Here is a 27,661-nt window from a genome sequence, read left to right on the forward strand (position 1 = left end):
ATACAAAGACATGTTGAAATTCTTTTTCAATGTGTACTACATCTTCCAAGAATAGTTTCTAATGGAGTTTAAAGACGTTGCAGATATTTATTTTTATTATTTTTGGTTCATAACAGAGTGGAAGTTAATGAATGTCTGCTTAAGTACTTTGGGGAACAAAAAGAAATCAAACAAAATATCACTGATGGAAGCAGCCTCAGTTATCTACTCAGTATGATTTTATCTGTATAAACATGACTAGGGTTATTTTTTTAAATAAAAATTATTTTTATTTTCTGTAGCTGTTGATTACATGCATATCAACCACAGTAGCTTCTAAACCAAGGCAAGTGTTACAGTCTTTTCTTTTGCTGTTTATGCATTGCTGCGGTAGCTAATTTCAGAAGAGGAGTTTGCAGTTAAATTTGATGGAGCACACTACATCTCCTCAATTCCAGTCAGATTCTAATGGTGCTGCTAAAAGGCCGCATTAGAACTATAAGAGAATGTTCTCCAGACTCCAATAGATGTAGGACAGGCCTCATAATAGAGACTCTTGGCCACTGAATGTGGCAAGAGTGTGCTCTAAAGCTGGATCACAAAAAAATAATTGGATTTGGTCCAAATAGAAAAAAGTCCCATTAGAGGTTTTGTTTTGTTTTTAATAGGGAACAACTTAATCTTGCGTTCTTCTGAAGAAAAAAAATATGGGTAATACTAGGATGTTAATTTCTTTCTGAAACAAGCTAAATTCTTGAGTATTGCAAGACAGATGGCAGACATTCAGTGCTTGTCATAAAGATGCTTAATAAATTTGGGATTAAAATTTCATTGACATAGTGGTGATCTTTTGGGTCATGGCTTTCTTTGAGAATGTGATGAAAGCTGTAAGTCCCCTACATAAAAGAATGTACAAGCACACACTAAATTTAGCATATATTTTCAGGGAGTTCAGTCATCATCAGAAGTGTATCCTTGACCTCCCAAGTTAAAAAAACAAAAAATGAACAAAACAAAACAAAACAAACTTCTGAAAAGAGAAATATTAAGAAATATTTCATCCATGGATTTCTAGGAATGGAAAGGAAGAGGTAAAATTTTTTGTGTGGATCAGATGGTGACATTTCATTCCTTAACTGAATTTACCTTGACTATCCCACCTAAAGATCTCCTATCCCACCCTGCCCCTAGTAAACACCCAGTCACTCTTTATGAGATAGAATTATTCCCTTTATAGCAGTTAGTACAATCAAAACTTACTTTTCATTAATATTTTTGTTGCTGCTTGTTCTTGCTAGAATGTATGCCCATGAAGCCCTTTAAAATGGCTAATGCTTCTTTTCATCAGCTCATTTTTTGCTCCATTTTCAAGACTTTTGTCATATAGTATTTACTTTCTGATAATGTCTGAATGATGTGCAATATTTCCAAGTCTGAACTGTGGTAAGAATTATATTTTATGGCAATATTTTAATTATTTTTTTTAAAATGTGTGCAGTCTCTTCTGGGAAGACTATAGCTTTGGTAGGGATGTAACTTTGTACTGAACTGCATATGTGTGTATGGTTTACCAGCAGATTTCTTGCAGCTCTATTCCTGAGATCTCTTTCGTATTCACCATTTTGCTCCATATCTCTAACTATGAATAATGTTTTAAGATGGTTATAGTTATGAAAAGTACTGTGTACTCTTGACAAGGTACAACTTTATGTCCTTTTTCATATAATTTTCAAGTCATGTTTAATGTTAATTTATACTTGTAAAACTTATTTGGCAATCAATGAACTGAGCTTCAAAGAGGATACATCTTCTGCCAATTAGTTTGACGCTTTGGAGACAAGGCAGACTCCAAACATGATTAAAGTTGCTCTAACCCTGATGAAGAGGGATAAACTATATCACATAATATTAAGGTATGATTCAGAAAAATCAGCCTAGTAAAGTCAGTTCGGGGAGGATTTCTTTCTGACCGGTTAAATAGTAAACGCTTTTCTTTATTCAAGAGATTGCCATCAATTGAATTCATTATTTGATAGAAAAATAACTAAAAGAGTTTGGTGAAGTTGGTTTTTCTTCCATCAGCTAATGTTTTCACAGTGTTTTTTCTAGTTCGAGTTCAACAATTCAAAAGAACACATTTTATTAAGCTCAAGACCTTTTATGAAGAGTAACTGATTATGACAAACTATCAGCTAAGAGATTTACGCTGAGCTTACTTAATTTTAGAAACAGAAATCATTCCATGATCTTGATTTCAGTATGGATACAGCCTACTGAACTGAATGATATTTAGTGTCTCTGAGCCTTTCTAGAAATGACTGTTTCTAGCTATGAGCAGTCAGAGATTAAGGCTTTGTATCAGCCTATAGCATCTAAATTTTAATTAATGCTCCCTGCCTATTGTGCTAGGTAGACCACTTTTAGTAGCTTTTTTCATGGTCCACTAATCATGTGATGATGGAGAGGCAAAGTATGCTTTGTCTATAAATTCATATTCTTTTATATTGTCATAGGAACTCAAATTGTACCTTCAGTAAAGGATATAATCATACCTACCTTGTCAAGTCAGCAAGATGCCATTTTTTATTCTTTTTCAAAAATATCCATATTTCTAGAAGGCTTGGCTTTTAGAAACACTGTAGTGTCAATAATTTTTCATATTTGCTCTAACTCGAAGGGATACTTTGAATTTTGCTATCAGTTGCATTCAAATTTAGCATTTGAAGAAAGAAACAATTTGGTAATGCTGAGTGCTTAGATAGGGTTTTTAAAAAATCTTTTTAAGGAGAATAAAGCTAAGGGATTATTATATGTGTGTGTGTATATATATATATATATATATATAATATGTATAATTATACATATTATGGATTATAATATGTATAATTATATGTATATATAATTTACCTTAGTAGAAAAATAACTGGTTTCATTTGTTGATGAACATAAGTACAATTTTATATTTATATTTTTAAAATAATTCTGTTCGAAAAATTTGTAATTTTAATTTTGGTAGTAATTTTCAGATGTAAACGCCATTTTCTTGTTAGGACTAAGAATCAATTTTATGAAGAAAAGATGTCATCAGAGAATACTATAGATTATAATGATGAAATAACTCTATGAGTATGATGATAGGAACCAGAGATTCTGAGTTCATGGTAAATCTTATCACAACCATATCACTATATGGAATGTGGCATATAGGCACTTGTCATTATTTTCTTTTTTAATCTCTACATATTGGTAATGCACTAACACACTGTCATTTTGTGAACTCATAGATGTAAGTGCAGGTGCAAGTAATAAATATTATGATTCAAGTGCCACAGATACAAATGTCACACAAACATAATCAGACCATGATCATATTATTATTATTATTATTTTTTTTTGCGGTACACGGGCCTCTCACTGTTGTGGCCTCTCCCGTTGTGGAGCACAGGCTCCGGACGCGCAGGCTCAGCGGCCATGGCTCACGGGCCCAGCTGCTCCACGACATGTGGGATCCTCCCGGACCAGAGCACGAACCCGTGTCTCCTACATCGGCAGGCGGACTCTCAACCACTGCGCCACCAGGGAAGCCCCATATTATTATTTAAATGACATGGAAGTTTGTTAATGATATGGTTAATTCAGAAAATTCCAGTTACACAGTTCACTTAGAATTAAAACTTTCTGAGCTTGGATTTCTTTATGGATTGGATTATGTGTATGATTTTAAAATAGTCATTATTTCCCTCATAAAATTTATTTTATTTGTTGGAGATTTTTAAAAAAAGCAGTGATTAGAGTAAGTTCTTATTTATTTCAGGCACACACTGATAATAATTTATTAAGAAAAATGCTTTTAAACTAAGTGTTTAATGCAAATTACATTTTTAAACCCATGTCAACCCCACTTCTAGTGACAATAATAAAATCTGTGCCTGCTCTAGCAGCACATACACTGTAACCTGGATGTGGTGATGAACCCTTACATAGAAAACAATAAAGTGCTTTACAAGCCGTACATCTCACAAAAAAGCTGTGATCATTGAGGTTTTGAATTTATGTGATATCATGTTACATTATTGTTTTAAAAAGTAATGAAGACCCAGATATCTGCTAGAGGCCATATACTAAAAACTCATTCATTTCTGAAATTGACTTTCTTTCTTCATACAAACTCTTGATGTACAAAGTATTGACTGATTATTTTTGTGGTGTGTGTACAATGACAAGTGAGTCCCATAAATTTTCTAACTTTCAGAAGCAGAGGAGAACATATATAAATGTTTAAAAGAGAAGACAGCATTGCAGAAGAACCCAGAATGGTCATTAAATCATGCTAATAACTTTTTGTAGGCAAAAAAAGAAATCTTTGTTAAATTTTAACAATTTTGAGATTGAGTTTTTCATACTACAGTTTTGACAGTGAGATATTTGAGAATGATGTTTTACTTGTGACATTTGAAATGAATTACTCTTAAGTATTATTTCTTTATACAATGCCTTATCTGATTTATTATATTCTTACTTTACAAAGGAAATGATGATATTGCATATGTGTGAAACTAAACATTCACAAGAGCTTAAGTTATATATTATTTATTATAGAATATGCTTTTTAAATTGTAAAACCAACCCACACTAGTTTCCATAAAACTGCCTTAGGTAAGTATGTGGAAAGTACCTCCAAACTCAGTGATATGTTTTATATATATTGATTATATGTTTTTGGTGTTATTAACATAAAATATTATTAAAGCTTTATTTTTTGGTTACAGTATTTCTGCACACAATGAATTAGGGTAACGGGGTTGCTGTCCCATGTTGTTTTCTAAATTGGTTATTTATACAATAAACCACACAGACAACTCCCAAGTTTTCCCACAATTTTCTTTTGCACAATCTTGCCAGTAGCTCTCCAGAATTTATAAGTCTAGATGACATTACAGAAATTTTATTTTTAAGAGTTTTCACATGTGCTTCCTGTACTTTTAGAGTCCTGACACAAGAAATTACATTATTGCCAGTTGTGTGTAAAATTTAAGTTAAAACATTAATATATTTAATTATAAAGAACAGAATTTGAATGTGTAATAAATGAGTAGAGTCAACTCAAGTCAGTTGTGACTCAACTGCATCTTTGCAAGCAACTATATGGGTTGCTTTCAGTGGAGTGATCAGAATAACTCATCCTTACTGAATCAATTTTAGGATTCCATGTCAGTGGTCCAGTAAACTTGGGGTAAAATAAAGACTCTATTGTAAGGAATCTGGTTTGATTTTCTTTTTAGTTTATAATGCTTATGTAAAGGGGTAAGCTGAGAAGATACTTCCTTTTTGACCACTCTTGAAAAAGTGACCCATAATGATTACTGAGATTAAACTTCAGTGTATTTTATAAAAAAATATTACTTACTTTCACAGAAGTGAAGAGATACAGTTGCACAATGGTGGTTACAATGGTAGAAATACCTATTGCCAATAAAATGTTAGCAAGAGATTTAAAAATGACTGTACAGCACCGCATCAGAGAACTGTATAACAGCAAAATGATTAATAATATTTTCTCATATAAATAAGATCCTTAAATCGTTTTTAGAAATAAATGGCGGGGAAGTGCTTTTTTTTTTTCCTAATCCCTACCAAAATATTTTCTGATGTGGAGCAAAAGACAGTAAAAAAATGACAGAGTTAAAAAAAAAAAAGACATTTCATGCATTTAAGCCACCATTAATCTCTGACTCTAATATAAGGCAGATCATTAATCTTTTGTAAAACTATGACTTTAGCCACTTAAACTCATTTTAGTGCTTTTCATGACAAGGACATGATAGGCCTTGTAAATTTAGGAGTTAAGATGTGTTTCCAACAGGTTAGTTTATACAGGCTCAGATGTTTTTTGAAACACCAACTTTATAACAAAAAATGCTTTGGAGAAATGATGAAAGTTATTATAAAGAAAAACCAGAAGGGGTCCTATGGAGTTTATCACAGATGACACTGTTAGATCAATGAACACAAATTACATTTGCTTATGTGTCATCCTCAGTCTTAATGATGTGGAAAAGGGTGACATTGAATAGGACCTGGTGACCATTGTTCCAGGCATAAAGAGCTCTATCTCTTGCATTGTAGTCAAGCATGGATATGTGAAAGTATTGGTTATGAAAGGGAATGTCCGTGTACTCATATGTGGAGGTTTTGGTGGAATAGGAATAATACACCTTGGCTCCAGTTAAGTGGGAGTTGGTGACATACAGTGTCCCACAGATCATGAAGGATTCCCCCGCACTTCTCTTGGGATAGCCAGTGCTCCAGCTCTTCATTACCTCCAAGGTATCTTTGTTAAGTTGGCTGATGACAATATTGCCTGCATTCTGGTTAGTTGCATACACAGCCCACAGCCCGATTTCATCAGCCATTAGGTCGATGTCAGAGAACCCACCCCATGTGTAAGGGTAAACGTTGTGAAAACCAGCATACTCCAGGCTTCTTTGGGCAAGCACTCTCCCCATATCAAAGCTGTATTTGATGATGATGTTACTTTGATACTTGTTAAAATAGAGTGAGCCATTGTAGACAACATGGTTAGTTCCTGCCCATTTGAACGGGAGGTTGTATGTCCTTGATTCGGCCCCGCTGACAAAGTCTGCAATTGATTTGTACTCACGGACAATTTTATTGTTAGTATAACTGTCCATGTACCAAACCTGGGAAGAAGGAAAAAATGGAGTAATTAAATTCTGTACTTTTTTGAGAATTCCAAAATAAAGACAGTGAGAATCAGCACATATTAATATTGTCATTCTCAGGCTCTGGAAGATTCTCTTACCACTTACCTGTTGCAGTTTGATAGTACTGCAGGCTTTTGCAAAAATAGTGACATGGTCTGTGTGGAAAGGAAACAACTAAATGTACTGCCTTGAAGTTGATTTGCTTTTTGTCCTTTCTTTTTTGTTGTTTTAAAAATTTTTTACCATTCAGTGCATATCACTGAGTGAATCAAACATATTTCAATGCAAATAACATCACTTTTTTCATTTACCTGATCAATTTGATTAGTAATAACTGCAAAAAATATCACGTTCAGAAAATTTATTTATTCCATCCCTTGCTCTGAAAAATATATGGCTTAATTTTGAGCATTCAATTTATTTTTCCTTTATGGATAACAAAGAACCTTCTAGTAATACTTGTTCATTGGATCAGCTGATAGGTACAACCACCTTTTAATGAAATAATTTTACTAACTTAGCTACTAAACTTGCTTGGATGTAACCCTTGAAAATCCTAATGTGTACTGAGTTCTGTAATAGAACATAAATGGAGCTATGGTAAGTCTCTAGTATACTGATTTTCATAATACAGGCATTGCCAAATACCCTCTACGCTGTTTTCTTTAAAATTACCCCTAGATTCTAGGTATATTTTAGCTTGTTTAGTGAATTGGGTAGCTCTTGAGCTTTTTTACTTATTTAGTTTTTTTTTCACACCAAGGAGCAAATTCTAGAAGGAATGTACAGAAAAATTTGTATACTTGTAACTAGCCCTTTTCAAGCATAAAACAGTAATAACCAATAAAAAATTAGACTCACTATACTGATGAATTATAGGATAGAACATTTTACTAAAATAAGTTTGCCATGTATCTGTAGATATGTTAATATTATCAAACTGAAAATATTTGCAAACAGTGTAACACTTTTCAAGTTGAAACTAATATCCCTGAAAAATAATGGATGGTCTAGTAGGCATAAAGCTTAAATAAAACATAATTTTAAGCAAAGGCATTTGAGGAAGCAACATACTCTGTTATTTTTTTCAGATGCTAGGGGATCTGTCATCCAAGCGCCAAATCGGGTTCCAGATGTCTTGACTGTAACTGGGCCTGTGATTTTCATCAATTTGCCACATGCTGGAATTAGAGTAACATGAACATGTTGGGTGAACATGGCAATAATTCCAACACACATACTTACACCAAGAGCAAAGAAAGGAATCCTAAAACAAAGCAAATAGAATTAATACCACATTCTGAATAAATGATCATTCATGTGGGATGCTATGCATTTAACTATAATTTGAACCATGAGTAGTTGCTTTTTCAGTGCTCTAAATCTAAAGTGTGGAATTTTAAAATGGGAAATTATTTATACAATCTGGAAAGAGATAAATGAAGAACGTCATTATCATTATACCAGTCCAGCTGCTGCTTCTAAGTAAAGAAGTCAGCAAAATTAAATTTTCCATGATGCTGTTTACCTGATCATCAGCTTCCCCTCACCTGACCCTCTCTGCTCATGCTTTGAGACTTTGGACTACTTATGCAAGCCAGAAAGAACTCTTGTTAAGTCGATTTTCAGTTTGTATTGGTAAATGAGCAGCTCCTGTGAAAGTTATATTTATAGAATATAATTTAAAAAAATGTAATCACAATCTACCTGAAAGACGTAGAGTTTTGAAAGGTAAATGCCTTGTGCAAGCCTGATAGAGCAGCCCTAAAGATACAGGGAAAAACCCCCACAAAACTCAAGCCCTCATACCCTGTAGTCCCATGCAGTGAAAGATGTAGAGTATCAATTGATGTAATACATGATAAAAAACTAGTGACTTTCTTGAAAAATTATATTTTTTATCACTCTATCTATGAATAAAATCTTAGGAAAAGCTTGGACTTCATAAATGCCAAAGTCTAAACCAAAAAGAAACCCAGGCGTTTTGTGAGATTTTTACAACAGAATAATTTAAAAGTGATTTATCGTACACATTGTGAAAGGCAATATGACTGCCTGTAAATGTTGACTTTTGGTCTAAACAAAGAAATTTTCCTATCCATTTATACTCCTCTTTTCTTTGTGTTCTTTTTTTACTTTAAAAAAATTGTTCTATATGGCCCATGTTTCTTAGATCCTCCTCTGCCTATCCTTAGAACTGATAAATTTCTACTTAGTGCCTGTCAGTTCCTGTATGTTTGGAAGGGAAAGAACAGATCCCCAAAGCAAATAAAGGACAAAATTAATTGTAACTTAGGGCTTATTTTGCCTCATTTTTCTCTATGTGTGTTCCTCATAAGAATAATTTGTAATGGGCAGAATACTAAGCCATGCAGTTAGAAAGATGATGAGCGATAACATTATATTTTGTGCTATTGCTTCAGTGATAACTACACATTTAGTAATCTCCAGCTTTTCATGAAACCTAAACCGAATATATTTTTTTCTTCTTTTTTGAAGAAACTAGATGTGATAGCATCTTTATATGTTTTATATAAAGGAATTACTTTATAACTTCCTAAGACCTGTTAAACTGAGCAAATCAGAAGTCTTTGTGGCATTATCTGTATTGAATAGCAAGATCTTCAGTTAAACCTATTTAGAATATATTAGCTCAACTTGGTATAAACACATGAACAATATGTGAATAAAATAGTATCAGTTTGAACTAGAAAAAAGTAAATGTATCCTGAAAGAATATGTTGCGTATATTCTCTGAATGCACTAAATAAGTGAAAGTAATATGATCTTTAATGATGACCTACATAAATATTTCTAAATTCACAATGGTAAGTGCATGAAAATTTAAACTATAAGTGTATGGAAATAAATAGAAAGACATTGCTCCCCCTAAAAAACACCACAAATAAAATATGTGACTTCTTCCTTATGCATGAAAAATAAATACTTTTGTTGAACAGAATACAAATAGCAAAAATAGATAAAATATGAAAAGTAACTGGCTAAGATGATGGTGCTTTTATCTCCTTTATTTTGCAAAATCTCATTAAAATGATAGTAAAGGAGTAAAACATGGGGGAAAAAACCCAAAGCAAAGGGAATGGTACAGAGCCATTAGTGGAGAACAAACTTTTTGTTTTTAATAAATTTATTTATTTATTTATTTGTTTATTTTTGGCTGCATTGGGTCCTCGTTGCTGTGTGCAGGCTTTCTTTAGTTGCAGTGAGCAGGGGCTATTTTTGTTGTGGCATGCAGGCTTCTCTGTGGTGGCTCCTCGTTGTGGAGCATGGGCTCTAGGCGTGCGGGCTTCAGTAGTTGTAGCACTCAGGCTCAGTAGTTGTGGCACACAGGCTCTAGAGTGCAGGCTCAGTAGTTGCGGCACACGGGCTTAGTTGCTCTGCGACATGTGGGATCTTCCTGGACCAGGGCTCGAATCCGTGTCCCCTGCATTGGCAGGTGGATTCTTAACCACTGCACCACCAGGGAAACCCAATGCACCACAAGGGAAGCCCAGAGAAGAAATTTTTAACAAATTTCTGGAAGGCAGAAAGTGATGGAGAGTGATAATTAAAGGTGTAGGATGAAATAAAATGCATTAGTGTCTAAGCAGAGGAGATAAGAGCTGAGGATGGAGCTGCTCTGCCTTGAAGAGAAGTAAGGGACACCTCACCGTGACACACACGTGGTAGGAAAACTGATAAAAGGATTTACCATACATATTATGAATCTTTCCTGGAGGCTTGGGAGATAGATATGTTTTCTATAAGTGGAGCATAGGTGGATTTTATAGTTGGATTTTTTAACCTAATGGGAGGAACCTTTGTCTTTTAACATAATATACTTGAGGACTGTATATGGAAGCAGCTCCTTAGAGGGCACACAGCCTTGTCTGGAAACAGTGTGGAGGAAAGAAGCCTGTAGCAGTTGCAAGGGTTCCTGATATACTAGGCTGCTTAAAGTTGTCCTAGATAATTTTTATTAAAATCGTCTTTGAAGATGGTGGAGTAGAAGGATGTGACCTCACTCCCTCTTGCGAGAACACCAGAATCACAACTAACTTCTGAACAGTCATTGACGGGAGGACACTGGAACTCACCAGAAAAGATACCCCACATCCAAAGACAAAGGAGAAGCCACAATGAGACTGTAGGAGGGGCGCATTCACAATAAAATCAAATCCCATAACTGCTGGGTGGGTGACTCACAAACTGGAGAACACTTACACCACAGAAGTCCACCCACTAGAGTGAAGGTTGTGAGCCCCACGTCAGGATTCCCAACCTGGGGGTCCTGCAGTGGGAGGAGGAATTCCTGAGAATCAGAATTAGAAGGCAGCGGGATTTGATTGCAGAACAACAGGACTGGGGAAAACAGAGACTCTACGAGGGCACACACAAAGTAATGTGCACATCGGGACCCAGGGGAAGGAGCAGTGACCCCAGGGGACACTGAACCAGACCTACCTGCTAGTGTTGGAGGGTCTCCTGAAAAAGTGGGGGGTGGCTCTGGCACACCGTGAGGACAAGGACACTGGCAGCAGAAGTTCTGGGAAGTACTCCTTGGCATGAGCCCTCCCAGAGTCTGCCATTAGCCCCACCAAAGAGCCTGGGTAGGCTCCAGTGTTGGGTTGCCTCAGGCCAAACAACCAACAGGGAGGGAACCCAATCCCACCCAACAGCAGTAAAGTGGGTTAAAGTTTTACTGAGCTCTGCCCACCAGAGCAACAGCCAGCTCTACCCACCACTAGTCCCTCCCATCAGGAAACTTGCACAAGCCTCTTAGATAGCCTCGTCCACCAGAGGGCAGACAGCAGAAGCAAGAAGAACTACAGTCCTGTAGTCTGTGGAACAAAAACCATATTCACAGAAAGATAGACAAGGTGAAAAGGCAGAGGGCTATGTACCAGATGAAGGAACAAGATAAAACCTAAGAAAAACAACTAAATGAAATGGAGATAGGCAACCATCCAGAAAAACAATTCAGAATAATGATAGTGAAGATGATCCAGGACCTTGGAAAAAGAATGGAGGCAAAGATCGACAAGATGCAAGAAGTGTTTAACAAAGACTTAGAAGAATTAAAGTACAAAAAAACAGAGATGAACAATACAATAACTGAAATGAAAATTACACTAGAAGGAATCAGTAGCAGAATAACTGAGGCAGAAGAACGGATAAGTGACCTGGAAGACAGAATGGTGGAATTCACTGCTGCAGAACAGAATAGAAAAAAAAGAATGAAAAGAAATGAAGACAGCCTAAGAGACATCTGGGACAAAATTAAACGCAACAACATTTGCAGTATAAGGGTACCAGAAGGAGAAGAGAGAGAGAAAGGACCAGAGAAAATATTTGAAGAGATTATACTTGAAAACTTCCCTAACATGGGAAAGGAAATATCCACCCAAGTCCAGGAAACACAGAGAGTCCCATACAGGATAAACCTAAGGAGAAACATGCCAAGACACATAGTAATCAAATTGGCAAAAATTAAACAAAAAAAAAAATTATTGAAAGCAGCAAGGGTAAAATGACAAATAACATACAAGGAAACTCCCATAAGGTTAACAACTGATTTCTCAGCAGAAATTCTACAAGCCAGAAGGGAGTGGCATGATATACTTAAAGTGATGAAAGGGAAGAACCTACAATCAAGATTACTCTACCCAGCAAGGAACTCATTCAGATTCAATGGAGAAATCAAAAGCTTTACAGACAAGCAAAAGCTAAAAGAATTCAGCACCAAAAAACCAGCTCTACAACAAATGCTAAAGGAATTTCTCTAAGTGGGAAACACAAGAGAAGAAAAGGATCTACAAAAACAAACCCAAAACTAAGAAAATGGTCATAGGAACATACATATCGATAATTACCTTAAGCATGAATGGATTAAATGCTCCAACCAAAAGACACAGGCTTGCTGAATGGATACAAAAACAAGACCCATCTATATGCTGTCTACAAGAGACCCACTTCAGACCTAGGGACACATACAGACTGAAAGTGAAGGCATGGGAAAAAGATAATCCATGCTAATGGAAATCAAAAGAAAGCTGGAGTAGCAATACTCATATCAGATAAAATAGACTTTAAAATAAAGAGTGTTACAAGAGACAAGGAAGGACACTACATAATGATCAAGGGATCAATCCAAGAAGAAGATATAACAATTATAAATATGTATGCACCCAACATAGGAGCACCTCAGTACATAAGGCAACTGCTAACAGCTATAAAAGAGGAAATTGCCAGTAACACAATAATAGTGGGGGACTTTTAACACCTCACTTACACCAACGGACAGATCATCCAAAGAGAAAATTAATGAGGAAACAGAAGCTTTAAATGACACAATAGACCAGATAGATTTAATTGATATTTCTACAACACTCCATCCAAAAACAGCAGATTACACTTTCTTCTCAACTGCGCACAGAACATTCTCTAGGATAGATCATATCTTGGGTCACAAATCAAGCCTCAGTAAATATAAGAAAATTGAAATCATACCAAGCATCTTTTCCAACCACAACGCTATGAGATTAGAAATGAATTACAGGGAAAAACACGTAAAAAGCACAAACACATGGAGGCTAAAAAATACATTACTAAATAACCAAGACATCACTGAAGAAATCAAAGAGGAAATCAGAAAATGCCTAGAGACAAATGACAATGAAAACACGATGATCCAAAACCTATGGGAGGCAGCAAAAGCAGTTCTAAGAGGGAAGTTTATAGCTATACAAGCCAACCTCAATAAAAAAGAAAAATCTCAAATAAACAATCTAACCTTACACCTAAATGAACTAGAGAAAGAAGAACAAACAAAACCCAAAATTAGCAGAAGGAAGGAAATCATAAAGATCACAGCAGAAATAAATGAAATAGAAACAAAGAAAGCAGTAGCAAAGATCAATAAAACTAAAAGGTGGTTCTTTGAGAACACAAGCAAAATTGATAAACCATTAGCCAAACTCATCAAGAAATAGAGTGAGAGTACTCAGATAAGTACAATTCGGAATGAAAAAGAAGTTACAACAGACACTGCAGAAATACAATGCATCCGAAGAGACTACTACAAGCAACTCTTTGCCATTAAAGTGGACAACCTGGAAGAAATGGACGAATTCTTAGAAAGGTATAACCTTCCAAGACTGAACCAGGAAGAAATAGAAAATACGAACAGACCAAACACAAGTAATGAAATTGAAACTGTGATTAAAAATCTTCCAACGAACAAAAGTCCAGGACCAAATGGCTTCACAGGTGAATTCTATCAAACATTTAGAGAAGAGCTAACACCCATCCTTCTCAAACTCTTCCAAAAAATTGCAGAGGAAGGAACTCCTAAACTCATTCTATGAGGCCACCATCACCCTGATACCAAAACTAGACAAAGATACTATAAAAAAAATTACAGACCAATATCACTTATGAATATAGATGCAAACAGAATTGAACAACACATTAAAAGGATCATACACCATGATAAAGTGGGATGTATCCCAGGGATGCAAGGAGTCTTCAGTGTATGCAAATCAATCAATGTGATACACCATATTAACAAATTGAAGAAGAAAAACCATATGATCATCTCAGTAGGTGCAGAAGAAGCTTTTTACAAAATTGAACACCTATTTATTATAAAAGCTCTCCAGAAAGTGGGCATAGAGAGAACCTCCCTCAACATAATAAAGGGCGTATATGACAAACCCACAGCAAACATCATTCTTATTGGTGAAAAACTGAAAGCATTTCCACTAAGATCAGGAACAAGACAAGGATGTCCACTCTCACCTTATTATTCAACATAGATTTGGAAGTCCTAGCCACGGCAATCAGAGAAGTAAAAGAAATAAAAGGAATCTAAATTGGAAAAGAAGAAGTAAAACTGCCACTCTTTGCAGATCACATGATACTATGCATAGAGAATCCTAAAGATGCCACCACAAAACTGCTAGAGCTACTCAGTGAATTTGGTAAAGTTGCAGGGTACAAAATTAATGCACTGAAATCTCTTGCTTTCCTGTATACTAATGATGAAAAATCTGAAAGAGAGACTACGGAAACACTCCCATTTACCATTGCAAGAAAGAGAATAAAATACCTAGGAATAAACCTACCTATGGAGACAAAAGACCTGTATGCAGAAAACTATAAGACACTGATGAAAGAAATTAATGATGATACCAACAAATGGAGAGATATACCATGTTCTTGGATTGGAAGAATCAATATTGTGAAAATAACTATACTTCCCAAAGCAATCTACAGATTCAGTGCAATTCCTATCAAATTACCAATGGCATTTTTAACAGAACTAGAAAAAAAATCTTAAAATTTGTATGGAGACACAAAAGACACCGAATAGTCAAAGCAGTGTTGAGGGGGAAAAGTGGAGCTGGAGGAATCAGACTCCCTGACTTCAGGCTATACTACAAAGCTACAGTAATCAAGACAATATGGTACTGGCACAAAATCAGAAATATAGATCAATGGAACAAGATAGAAAGCCCAGCGATAAACCCACACACCTATGATCAACTAATCTACGACAAAGGAGGCAAGGATATACAATGGAGAAAAGACAGTCTCTTCAATAAATGATGCTGGGAAAACTGGACAGCTATATGCAAAAGAATGAAGTTAGAACACTCCTTAACACCATACTCAAAAATAAACTCAAAATGGATTAGAGACCTAAATGTAAGACCAGGCATTATAAAGCTTTTAGAGGAAAAACACTCTTTGACATAAATCACAGCAAGATCTTTTTGGATCCACCTCCTAGAGTAATGGCAATAAAAACAAAAATAAACAAATGGGACCTAATGAAACTTAAGAGTGTTTGCACAGTGAAGGAAACCATAAAGAAGACGAAAAGACACCCCTCAGAATGGGAGAAAACATTTGCCAACAAATCAATGGACAAAGGATTAATCCCAAAATATGTAAAGAGCTCATGCAGCTCAATATTAAAAAAACTAACAACTCAATCCAAAAATGGGCAGAAGACCTAAATAGACATTTCTCTAAAGAAGATATACAGATGGCCAAGAAGCACATGAAAAGCTGCTCGACATCACTAATTATTAGAGAAGTGCAAATCAAAACTACAATGAGGTGTCACCTTACACCAGTTAGAATGGGCATCATCAGAAAATCTACAAACAACAAATGCTGGAGAGGGTGTGGAGAAAAGGAAAGCCTCTTGCATTGTTGGTGGGAATGTAAATTGATACAGCCACTATGGAGAACAGTATGGAGGTTCCTTAAAAAACTAAAAATAGAATTATCATATGACCCAGCAGTCCCACTACTGGGTATATACCCAGAGATAACCATAATTCAAAAAGACACATGCACCCCAGTGTTCATTGCAGCACTATTTAGAATAGCCAGGCCATGGAAGCAACCTAAATGCCCATCGACAGACGAATGGATAAAGAAGTTGTGGTATATATATATAATGGAATATTACTCAGCCATAAAAAGGAATGAAACTGGGTCATTTGTAGAGACGTGGATGGATCTAGAGACTGTCATACAGAGTGAAGTAAGTCAGGAAGAGAAAAACAAATATCGCATATTAACGCATTTATTTGGAACCTAGAAAAATGGTACAGATGAACTGGTTTGCAGCGCAGAAATTGAGACACAGATGTAGAGAACAAATGTACGGACAGTAAAGGGGGAAAGTGGCAGTGGGTGGGGGTGTTGTTTTGATAATTTGGGAGATTGGGCTTGACATATATATACTGATGTATATAAAATGGATGACTAATAAGAATAAAAAATAAATTAAAAAAAAATGGGACTTCGGATCTAAGAGGGTTCAAAATAGCAGTGTAGGGAGATCCTGAACTCACCTTCTCCCATACAGCAAATGTACAACTACATATGGAATAATTCCCTTGGTAAGGGACCTGAAAGCTGGATGAACAGAGCCTCCACAACCAGTGGTAAAAGGACAGCGTTGAGATGGGTAGATAAGGCAGATGGGGCCTCTTGCTGAGGGAAAAACCAAGCACCACCATGAAAAGCTTGTGAACCAAAGGTGAAGGGGACCCACTTCCTAATTTTTAAGCATCTTCTGGAGAGGTGGAAAGCAGTTGGGATACTACTTGGAGACTGAGACACTGCTGGGAGCAATTTTGCAGCCTCAGGCTACCTTGCTAATGCCCGTGCTGGTGGTTGCCATTTTGCCATTCTTCCTCTAACCTGTTAGTGCCAGTGGATGCATCCCTCTGAAACCCCCACCCACCCCTGTGCCTTGGCTAGGCCTCATGGCTGACCAAGTAATATTCCTGCCAACCTGTGCCTTGCAGCAGCTGTGGCTGGGTCCATAGGTGTTCTAAGTCCTAGCCCCACCAACTAGTATATAGAAGCAGCTATGGCCAGGTGCCACAGCTGTTTCAACGAGCAGCCCTGTTCACTAGCACGTCAAACCCACAATGATAGTGGGGTGCATGCAGCCCAAACAGGGGACACAAGTGAAGTGCCTAGCTCTGGTGGCCAGGCAGGATTGTGCCTTGGAACCCCTGAGGACATGTGCTAAATAGGGTCACTCCTTCAAGACTAGGAGAAATCGCTTATTTACCTAATACATAGAAACACATACAGAGATTTGGGCACAATGAGATAGAGGAACATGTTCTAATAGAAAGAACAAGACAAAGTCTCAGTGAAAGAACTAAATGAAATGAATGTAAGCAATCTACCTGATAAAATGTTCAAATAGTCATAAAAATGCTTACTGAACTTGGGAGAAGAATAGATGAACACAGTGAGAACTTCATCAAAGAGAGAGGAAGCATAAGAAAAGTACCAAACAGAAGTTACAACTAAAACAAAAAAATAACCTAGAAGGGTTCAACAGCAAACCAGTTAAGGAATAAGAATGAATCAATGAACTGGAAGACAAAACAATGAAAGTCACCCAGACAGAGCAGCAAAATGAATAAACCATTTTAAAAAGTGTAGTTACTGTAAGGGACCTTTGGGACAATATCAAGTGGAAAAACATTTCCATTATAGGTATCTCAGAAGAGGAAGCAAGAGAAAGGGCCAGAAAAATTATTTGAAGAAAGAGTGGCTGAAAATTTCCTAATCTGAGAAATGGAACAGGCATCCAGTTCCAGGAAGCCCAGAGAGTTCCAAATAAGATGAACCCAAAGATACACCAAAACACATAATTAAAATGGTAAAAGTTAAGCATAAGAGAGAATTCTAAAAGCAGCAAGAGAAAAACAACTTGTTGCATACAAGGGAAATCCCTTAAGTCTATGAGAAGATTTTTCAGCAGAAACTGTACAGGCCAGAAGGGAGGGGCATTACATATTCAAAATGCTAAAAGGAAAGAAACATTTCAACCAACAATTCTCTAACCAACAAGGTTATCATTCAGATTTAAAGGAGAGATCAAGAATTTCTTAGATAAGCAGATGTTAAAGGAGTAAAATGTGTCATTAGAGGTATAAAATATGAGGGAGCTTGAGTGTGAAAAAATAAAGATTTGGAATATGTTCAAATTTAAGTTGCTGCCACCTGAAAAAAGACAGCTATTAACATACTATGTTTTTATGAGAACCACAAGGTAATCACAAAGAAAAAACTTAACAGTAAATACAAAAAGGAAAATGAGAAAGGAATTCAAACATAATGCTAAAGATAATTGCCAAAACAGAAGGAAAGAGAGAAAGAGAGAAAGGAACAGAGAAGAAGCACAAGAAAAGCCAGAAACAGTGTACAAAATGGCAGTAAGTACACACCTATCATTAATTACTTTAAATGTAAATATACTAAGTTTGCCAATCAAAAGACATAGAGTGGCTGAAAGGATAAAAAAGCAAGACCCATCTATATGCTGTCTACAAGAGGCTCACTTCAGAAGTAAGGACACATACAAACAAGGTGAAGGGATGGAAAAAATATTTTGTACAAATGGAAATGAAAAGAATGCCGTATTAGTCATACTCATATCAGACAAAATAGACTTTAAACCAAAAACTGTAATAAAAGACAAAGAAGGGCAATACATAATGATAACGTAAATCCAACAAGAAAATATAACATTTATAAATGTATAGCCACCCAACAGAGGAGCTCCTAGATACATAAAACAAATATTAATGGGCTTAAAGGGGAAAACTGAAAGCAATACAATAATAGTAGGGAACTTTAAACCCCATTTACAGTAATGGTTACAAAAATCCATTACAGACACAAAAATCAATAAGGAAATGTTAGACTGAAATGACACATTAGACCAGATAGGTTTAATAGAAATATCCAAACATTCTATTCAAAAGCATCAGACTACACCTTCTTCTCAAGTGCATGTGGGACATTCTCCAGGATAGATCACATGTTAGGTCACAAAGCAAGTGTCAATCAATTCAAGAAGAGTGAAATCATGTGAAACATCTTCTCTGACCACAATAGTGTGAAGCTAGAAATCAATCAGAAGATAAAAAAGGGAAATAATCATGAAGTAACAACAGCATACTTCTGAATAACCAGTTTGTTATTGAGGAAATTAATGGTGAAATCAGAAAATACCTAGAGACAAATGAGAATAGAAATATGACACACCAAAATCTATGAGATGCAGCAAAAGTGGTTCTAAGGGGAAAGTTCATAGCAATCAAGCCTACCTCAAGAAACAAGAAAAATCACAAATAAGCAATCTGAGTTGACACCTAAAGGAACTAGAAAAAGAACAAATGAAGCCCAAAATTAGTAGGATGAAGGAAATGATAAAGATCAAAGTAGAAATAAATGGAGTCTAAAAAAATAGAAAAGATCAATGAAACTAAGAGCCGGTTATTTGAAAAGACAGAACCAGCAAACCTTTAGCTAGACTAACCAGGAGAAAAAGAGAGGGCTCAAATAAATAAAATCAGAAATAAAAGAGGAGAAATTACAACTGATACCATAGAAATACAGAGGATTGTAAGAGACTACTACAAACAGTTATATGCCAACAAATTGGATAACCTGGAGGAAATGGATACATCCCTGGAAACATACAAGTTTTTCAAGACTGAGTCATGAAGAAATAGAAAATCTGAATCAAAGCTTACTACTAAGGAGGTTGAAACTGTAATCAAAAAGCTCTCAACAAACAAAAGCCCAGAACCAGACAGCTTCACTTGAAAATTCTACAAAACATTCAAAGAAGATTTAATACCTATCCTTGTCAAACTCTTCCAAAAAACTGAGGAGGAGAGAAATCTTCCAAACACGTTTTACAAAACCAACATGTCTGATACGAAAGCCAGACAGGGACAACACAAAAAAGAAGATTACAGGCCAATATCCTTGATGAGCATAGATGTAAAAATCCCCAACACGATATTAGCAAACTGAATCCAATAATACATTAAGAGGATTATACACCATGATTAAGCAGGATTTATTTCAGGGATGCAAGGATGGATCAACATCCACAAATCAATTAATGTGATACATCACATTAACAAAATGAAGCATAAAAATTGTATGATCATCTTAATAGATGGAGAAAAAATCTTTTGACAAAATCCAACATCCATTTATGATAAAAACTCTCAATAAAGTGATTATAGAGGGAACATACCTCCACATAATAAAGGTCATATATGACAAACCCACAGCTAACACCATACTCAATGGTAATCTGAAAGCTTTTCCTCTCAAATCAGGAACAAGACAAGGATGCCCACTATTACCACTTCTATTCAACATAGTATTGGAAGTCCTAGCCCCAGCAATTAGGAAGAAAAAATAAAAGACAGCTAAATCAAAAAGAAAGAAGTAAAACTGTCACTGTTTTCAGGTGACACACTACTGTATAGAGTAAATCCTAAAGACTCCACCAAAAAAAAAGAGAAAAACTGTTAGAATGGATAAATAAATTCAGTAATGTTGCAGGATACAAAGTCAATATACAGAAATTTGTGGCATTTCCTTATGCTAATAGAGAACTATCAGAAAAAAGAAATTAAAAAAAATCCCTTTTACATTTACATTAGAAAGAATAAAATACCTAGAAATGAATTTAACCAAAGAGGTGAACAAGCTGCACACTGAAAACTGTAAGACACTGATGAAAGAAATTGAAGAAGACACAAATAACTGAAAGATATTCCATGATCAAGGATTGGAAGAGTTAATATAGTTATTAAAATGTCCATACTACCCAAAGCAATCTACAGATTCAGTGCAAACCCCTATCAAAACTCCAGTGGCATATTTCATAGAACTAGAACAAATAATTCTAAAATGTGTACAAAACCAAACAGATCCTCAATAGCCAAAACAATTTTGAGAAAGAAGAATAAAGATGGAGGTGTCACGCTCACTGATTTTAAACTATACTACAAAGCTGTTATAATCAAAACATTATGGTATTGTCATGAAACACGCACACAGATCAATGGAGCAGAGTTGAGAGCCCAGAAATAAATTCACACATATATGAAAAATTAATTTACAGCATAGGAGCAAAGAACATACAGTGGAGAAAGAATAGTCTTCAATAAATTGTGTTAGGAAAATTGGCTAGCCGTATGCAAAAAAATGAAACTAGACCACTATCTTACATCATATACAAAAATGAACTCAAAATGGTTTAAAGACTTAAATGTAAGACCTGAAACGATTAAATTTCTAGGAAAAACTATAGGTGGTAACCTCATTGCTATTGGTCTTAGCAGTGTTTTTGTGACTCTGACTCCAAAGGCAAGGGAAACAAAAGCAAAAATAAGCTAATGAGACAACATCAAACTAAAAAGCTTCTGCACAGCATGGAAGCCATCATCAAAACCAAAAGGCAGGGCTTCCCTGGTGGCACAGTGGTTGAGAGTCTGCCTGCCAATGCAGGGGACATGGGTTCATGCCCCAGTCCGGGAAGATCCCACATGCCATGGAGTGGCTGGGCCTGTGAGCCATGGCCACTGAGCCTGCGCATCCAGAGCCTGTGCTCCACAACAGGAGAGGCCACAACAGTGAGAGGCCCACGTACCACAAAACAAAAAACAAAAAAACAAAAAGGCAACCTGCTGAATGGGAGAAAATATTTTCAAATCATCTATCTGATAAGGAGTTAATATCCAAAACATATAAAAAATATCCACAACATATAAAAATTCATACAGCTCAACAACAAAAAACAAGCTGAATAAAAATGGGCAGAGGATCTGAATAGACAGTTTGCCAAAGAAAATATGCAGATGGCCGATAGGCATATGAAAAGATGTTCAATATCATTAATTATTAGGGAAATGCAAATCAAAGCCACAGTGAGATATCAGCTTATGCCTGTTAGAATGACTATTATTGAAAAGATAAGAAATAACTGATGTTGGAGAGAATATGAAGATAAGGGAACATATTTACATCTTTGGTGGGACTAAATTGGTGCACTCACTATGGAAAATAGTATAGTGATTTCTCAAAAAACATAAGAATAGTATTACCATATGACTCAGCTATTCTACATCTGGGTATTTATCCAAAGAGCATGAAAACACTAATTTGAAAAGATACATGCACCCCTATGTTCATTGCAGTATTATTTACAATATCCATTATATGAAAACAACCTAATTGTCCATCAGTGGATGAATGGATAAAGAAGTATGCACAGTGGAATACTACATAGCCATAAAAAAGAAACTGTCATTTATGACAATGTGGATGGACCTTGAAGGTATTATGCCACGTGAAAAATTCAGAGAATGATGAATACCTTATGTTTTCACTCATATGTGGAATCTAAAAAATGAAACAAATGAACAAACAAAATAACACAAAAGAAAACTGATAGATACAGAGATCAGATAGTGTCTCCCAGAGGGGAAGAGTTTGCGGTAGGGGGAAATAAGTGAAGGGGGTCAACTGTTTGGTGATAGATGATAACTAGACTTGTGGTGATGATCACTTTGTAGTATATAAAGATGTTGAATTGTAATGCTGTACCCCTGAAACTTGTATAACAAAAAATTGTTTAAAAAGTTAGGGATTCAGAAACATGGGTATAAAGGATGTCGCAAGTGAGATAGGACCCGGAAAACAAGAACACCACTGAAAGAATTGCTTAAGAGCAATTGATACCATATTCATCCTTGATGTGGGACCCCAGAAGGCAGTTTAAAAAATCTACAAAACTGTGTTAACTGCCTGATGAGACTTAGGCCAACTTATGAAAGCATTGGAGCTCCTGAACAAAGGTTCTTGCATTCTTTTTTTTTTTTTTTTTTTTTAAACATCTTTATTGGGGTATAATTGCTTTACAATGGTGTGTTAGTTTCTGCTTTATAACAAAGTGAATCAGCTATACATATACATATGTTCCCATATGTCTTCCCTCTTGCGTCTCCCTCCCTCCCACTCTCCCCATCCCACCCTTCCAGGCTGTCACAAAGCACGGAGCTAATATCCCTGTGCCTTGCGGCTGCTTCCCCCCAAGGTTCTTGCATTCTGACATCGGTAGTTTCCTTGCCTACTCACCATGGAATGAAGTGTCCATTTCTACCTAAATACAGAATTTCCAAGCAGATTTATTGTTCAAATCTTTTAAAAAATCAGTGGTTAACCAACGATTAGCATATGTTTTTGAAAAGCTTACAATAAGAATGACCAACATAAATGTGCAGAAAAACCAGGCCACCATAAAAAGAGAGATAATTCAGAGAGCAGAAGAAATCCTAGTGTCTTTAAAGAGATTTGTATTGTAGACTGTATACTGTGAAAGGAAAACACAAAAGATCTACTGGAAATTTAAGATATGATTTCATTTTTAAAAATAATAGGTTGGAAGATAAAAAGAGTTATCCCCCAAATTAAAAGAAAAAGATAAAAATGAAAATAAGACAAAATATATGGATGCATATAGGATTGATCCAGAAGCTCCAACATCTGAAAAGCAGCTTTCTAGAATGAGAGGAGAAAAAGAGTAAAGAAAATTATCAAAAAAATTATTCATGGAATTTCCCCAGATACAAAACCTAAATATTTGGAATAAAAGCCTATACCATAATAAATGAAAAAAATATTTACTCCTAAAAAAATTACTCTGAAATTTTAGAAGGTACTGAATGAAGTGAAGAAATTGGCCCTTTTCACAGAAAATGTGTGACCTGGACACATGCAGACAAGAACTAGACTGACATTGGCTTTTCATCAATACTGGATGCTTGAAGATAATAATCAGTGCCTTTATATTTAGGAAGAAAAATCAGGGGCAGATAGAATAAGGATATTTTCTGACTTGCAAACTTCAAAGTTTACCTACAATACACTCTTTTTTAAGAAGTTACTTGAGGTTATATTGCAGCAAAATAAGCAAATATACAGACAGTGGAAAATCAGGAAAATATGATTTCTTGTTTCAGAGTGATAGCTGTGCAGAAGGCCTTGAGAACAGTTAGTCCAGAATGGACAGAATCTCTAGGAGGGTGGTCTCAGAAATAAGAGGAATTAATCTATAGAAATACTGTGTGAGACCTTCTAGGAAAAAACTGGTTATGGTGAAGGCAGTTATTGGAGTACATAAGAGGAGAATTCATTTGAACTTAACTCTAGTAACAGTCTCATTTGAATAGCACTGATGTGACATTTGACTTAGAGACATTGAAGTCCACCACTTAGCTTCCGAAGAACAACATAAGCATTGTGATAATAATGCAATCACTCATGTTTAACTTGAAGAATCAGGCTGTGAACTAATTAAAGAATATTTAACAGACATTTCATCTGTTCTGTGATTATTGAAAAGACAAAATGTTTCCAACCATGATAACATAAAAGCATAGGTAAAGTTCACACTGTGAGAAAAGTAAAAATTGAAAGAAGAAATGATAGAAAGATGGGGGTATAACTGTCTTTGTATTTAAAAATATGGTGTTTAGAGAGTTTTCCTAGAGTTGAGGAAAAAATAATAAATATTTAAATATAAGTGAATAGTTATGAAAGCATATTATGAGGAAACAAGAAAGAAAGTGGCTTTGGTTGGGCTATCTATATCCTCACCTTGCAGAGTAGAAAGTCAATAAACAACGTCCAAAACTGATAAACCAAAAAAAAGTGGAAAAAAGCATATTAACCACCTGAAGCCATAAATTTAACCACCTGAAGCCCTAAAATTAAATGTGATTGCCTCTGGAAAGCAGAGCTGGAGGAGGAGACTGTTGCTTTTTATTCCAAGTCCTTTTTATTTAAGCATATAATTTTCTAGCCATGCACATACAATATTTAATTATAATTTAAAAAGTTAAAATAGTTGTAAAAACTTAAAATCAGACATTAAATTTAAAAAGCAAAAATCACATTTATATACTGCCTATTGAAAGATCATTTCCAGATTTTTATTTGCCATGCTTCCTTGCAGGTTTAGGAAGTAGGTGGAAATTGAAGATGTAAATAAGTCTCCAGAATTGGAAGCTGTGAATATTTTGCATTTTAATTTCGTTTCAGTACTGCAAGCACTAGTTTGAAATTGTGTTCTTTAAACTTCTAACTCTGTCTTACAATTGATAATGCAATCTCTCTAGTTCTTCTAATCTTAAAAAAATTAGAATCCACACTATGAATTTTAATATTCATCAGTTACTTCATATAGATGTTAAAAAAAGCTAATAAGTGATAACATTGGTTAGTACATTTGGAGGAGGTGTACTAAAAGATACTAATCGTGTGATTCCAGTAGAAATGTTGTACATTTTATTTCAAAATAGTAAGTGATTATGACCTTGGAAAAATATGCTCCTGTTGAATAACTACTTTCTATAAGAGGAAAAATCAGTCTAAAATGTTTTGAAAAATATCCTTTAAAGATGAATGATATTTCATGGTCATTTGAAAAAAAAATACAAAGAATCTCAGATGCCAGTTTAAATTTGTTCTGGATATAGATCAATATAATGTCCCAAATATGAAACATAAACATAATGGAATGTTCATCCCCAGAAAACTTTATACCCAGAGGAAATGACCAAGTGGTAACACAAGCAGTAAGAAATTATGATGATGTCAGGTTGTTCTGTTACTAAAAGTGAATAGAGATTTTGTAGTTACAAAGTTTGATATAACATTTTAGAGGGACAAACTGTAAAATTAAACCTCAAACTGTGGTTTTTAACCTACCTTATCATCAAAATTGGCCCCTTTGCCATAGGCGGCCTCTATTGCCTGAAGGCTGAAGCATAGTTTGGACAAAGCAAGAAGACACAAAGCTCATATTTCCCTCAGTCATATGCATATTTTAGATGTTGATTTGTTTTCTGGGTTTAAATGGGTTTAAATGATCCTCTGGATTCAGTTTATGTCAACATAACTTTAGTATGAATTGAGTTGGATTGATTAGTCAAATCTGAATAAGAACAATCTCTGGGACTGGGATTCATGCCATGAATCTCATGAATCAACATTTCCAGATACTGATAATGCATTGGTGGCTTGGGGTATCTTGGCTTCTGGGGTATTTGACTCTAACCCAGTATTGTATCCATATGGCAAAGAGATACTGCTAAGCCTTGTAATGTTTAGGCCAGGAATTAAGACAGAAATTATACCAGAGGTTAAAGGCTTCTGACATCTCAACTAAAAATGACTTTGCTTTCTTTTTGTAGCAGTAGGTTTTTCTCTGAAATATGGTAGAGGGTAAAATAAATAGTTATGATTTAAATGTAAAATAATTTTTTTTTAAAACAACCATTCACTAAGAAGTTATTATGTACCAGGACTGTGCTAGATACTGGGGATATAAGGTGAACAGGGAGACAAAATAGGTCCATAGGTTGTAGCTTCTGGTGAGTAGGGAAGACCTTTCAAAGAAAGTGGGATCTAATTTGGGATCTAATTGACAAGCAGGCAGCCATGGATCCTTGAAGAGAAAGATGTTTAGTCATTGAATCAACCAGATAAAGGTAGGATTTTAAAGTAATTGGAGGCATGGTTTAAGAAATCTGCCTGGATTTGAATCCTGATTTTCTCACTGTCTAAAGGACTTGAACAAATTTTAACCTGTCAGTGTCTCGTGGATAACAGCAGTAATAATACCTAAGTCAAAGGGTTATTCGGAAGATTAAATAAAAAATAAATGCTGAGTGTTTTGATCAGTATTTGGTAAAGTTAATTGTCTAATAAATGTTAGCTACTATTATTGTTCTTGTAAAGGCCCTGGATTTGGATATGCTTGGTGAGTTAAGAGAAATGGAAATAAAAATGCAGAAAGCCAGTGTGTCCAGAACAAACTTGGAAAAGTAGAAGATGAGGTTGGAGAGTTGAACAGAATAAAGGTTTGTAAAATCAGAGTATTTGGTTTTTATTCTAGGTATGATGGAAAGCTATTGCAGGATTTTAAGAAGATGGGAAAGTGACAGAATGTGAGCTACATTTAAAAAAATCACTCTAGCTACATGTAAAAAATTAATTGTAGAGGAGATAGAGTATAGGCAGAGAGACGCATTGAATGTCATCACATTGGTCAGGTGGGAGATAATGAAAGTGGTGATGAAGATGGAGAAAAGTAGATGGATTGGGGTTATGGTTTTGTTTTGGTTTCTTTTCTTTTCTTTTTTGGATAAAGTCAGTTAGGACCAGGCTTTGGATTAGGCATTAGGATGAAAATTAAAAAGAGAAATTAAAGAAAATCTCAAACTGAAAAATAATTTAGAGATATTTGGTTTGTTCAGATGGTCAGATTGTAGTGTCATTTATTTAGATGAAATGCTGAGGAATGAATGGGTTTGGAAAGAAAAATCAAGAATTGGGCTTCCCTGGTGGCGCAGTGGTTGAGAGTCTACCTGCCGATGCAGGGGACACGGGTTTGTGCTCCATTCTGGGAAGATCCCACATGCCACGGAGCGGCTGGGCCCGTGAGCCATGGCCGCTGAGCCTGCGCATCCGGAGCCTGTGCTCTGCAACGGGAGAGGCCACAACAGTGAGAGGCCCGCGTAACGCAAAAAAAA

The 27,661-nt window shown here is 35.5% G+C and overlaps 1 protein-coding gene across 3 annotated transcripts in view; it reads right to left on the minus strand.

Annotated features, from left to right (window-relative positions):
* Positions 1-5,863: 5,863 nt before the first annotated feature.
* The window catches only part of OLFM3 (olfactomedin 3), a 193,938-nt gene continuing 172,140 nt past the window's right edge, over positions 5,864-27,661 (minus strand). For 2 of the 3 annotated variants that reach the window (XM_065876826.1, XM_065876845.1), the window contains exons 5-6: positions 7,779-7,885; positions 6,003-6,680 (exon numbers count right to left, since the gene is read on the minus strand). In XM_065876826.1, the coding sequence (XP_065732898.1) occupies positions 6,003-6,680; positions 7,779-7,885 (785 nt within the window). Of the gene's footprint in view, positions 6,681-7,778; positions 7,886-27,661 lie in introns of all 3 variants that reach the window. The other variant, XM_065876836.1, reaches the window with a different exon arrangement.

Source organism: Phocoena phocoena, chromosome 1 (assembly GCF_963924675.1).
Source record: "Phocoena phocoena chromosome 1, mPhoPho1.1, whole genome shotgun sequence".
Taxonomy (NCBI): Eukaryota; Metazoa; Chordata; class Mammalia; order Artiodactyla; family Phocoenidae; genus Phocoena; species Phocoena phocoena.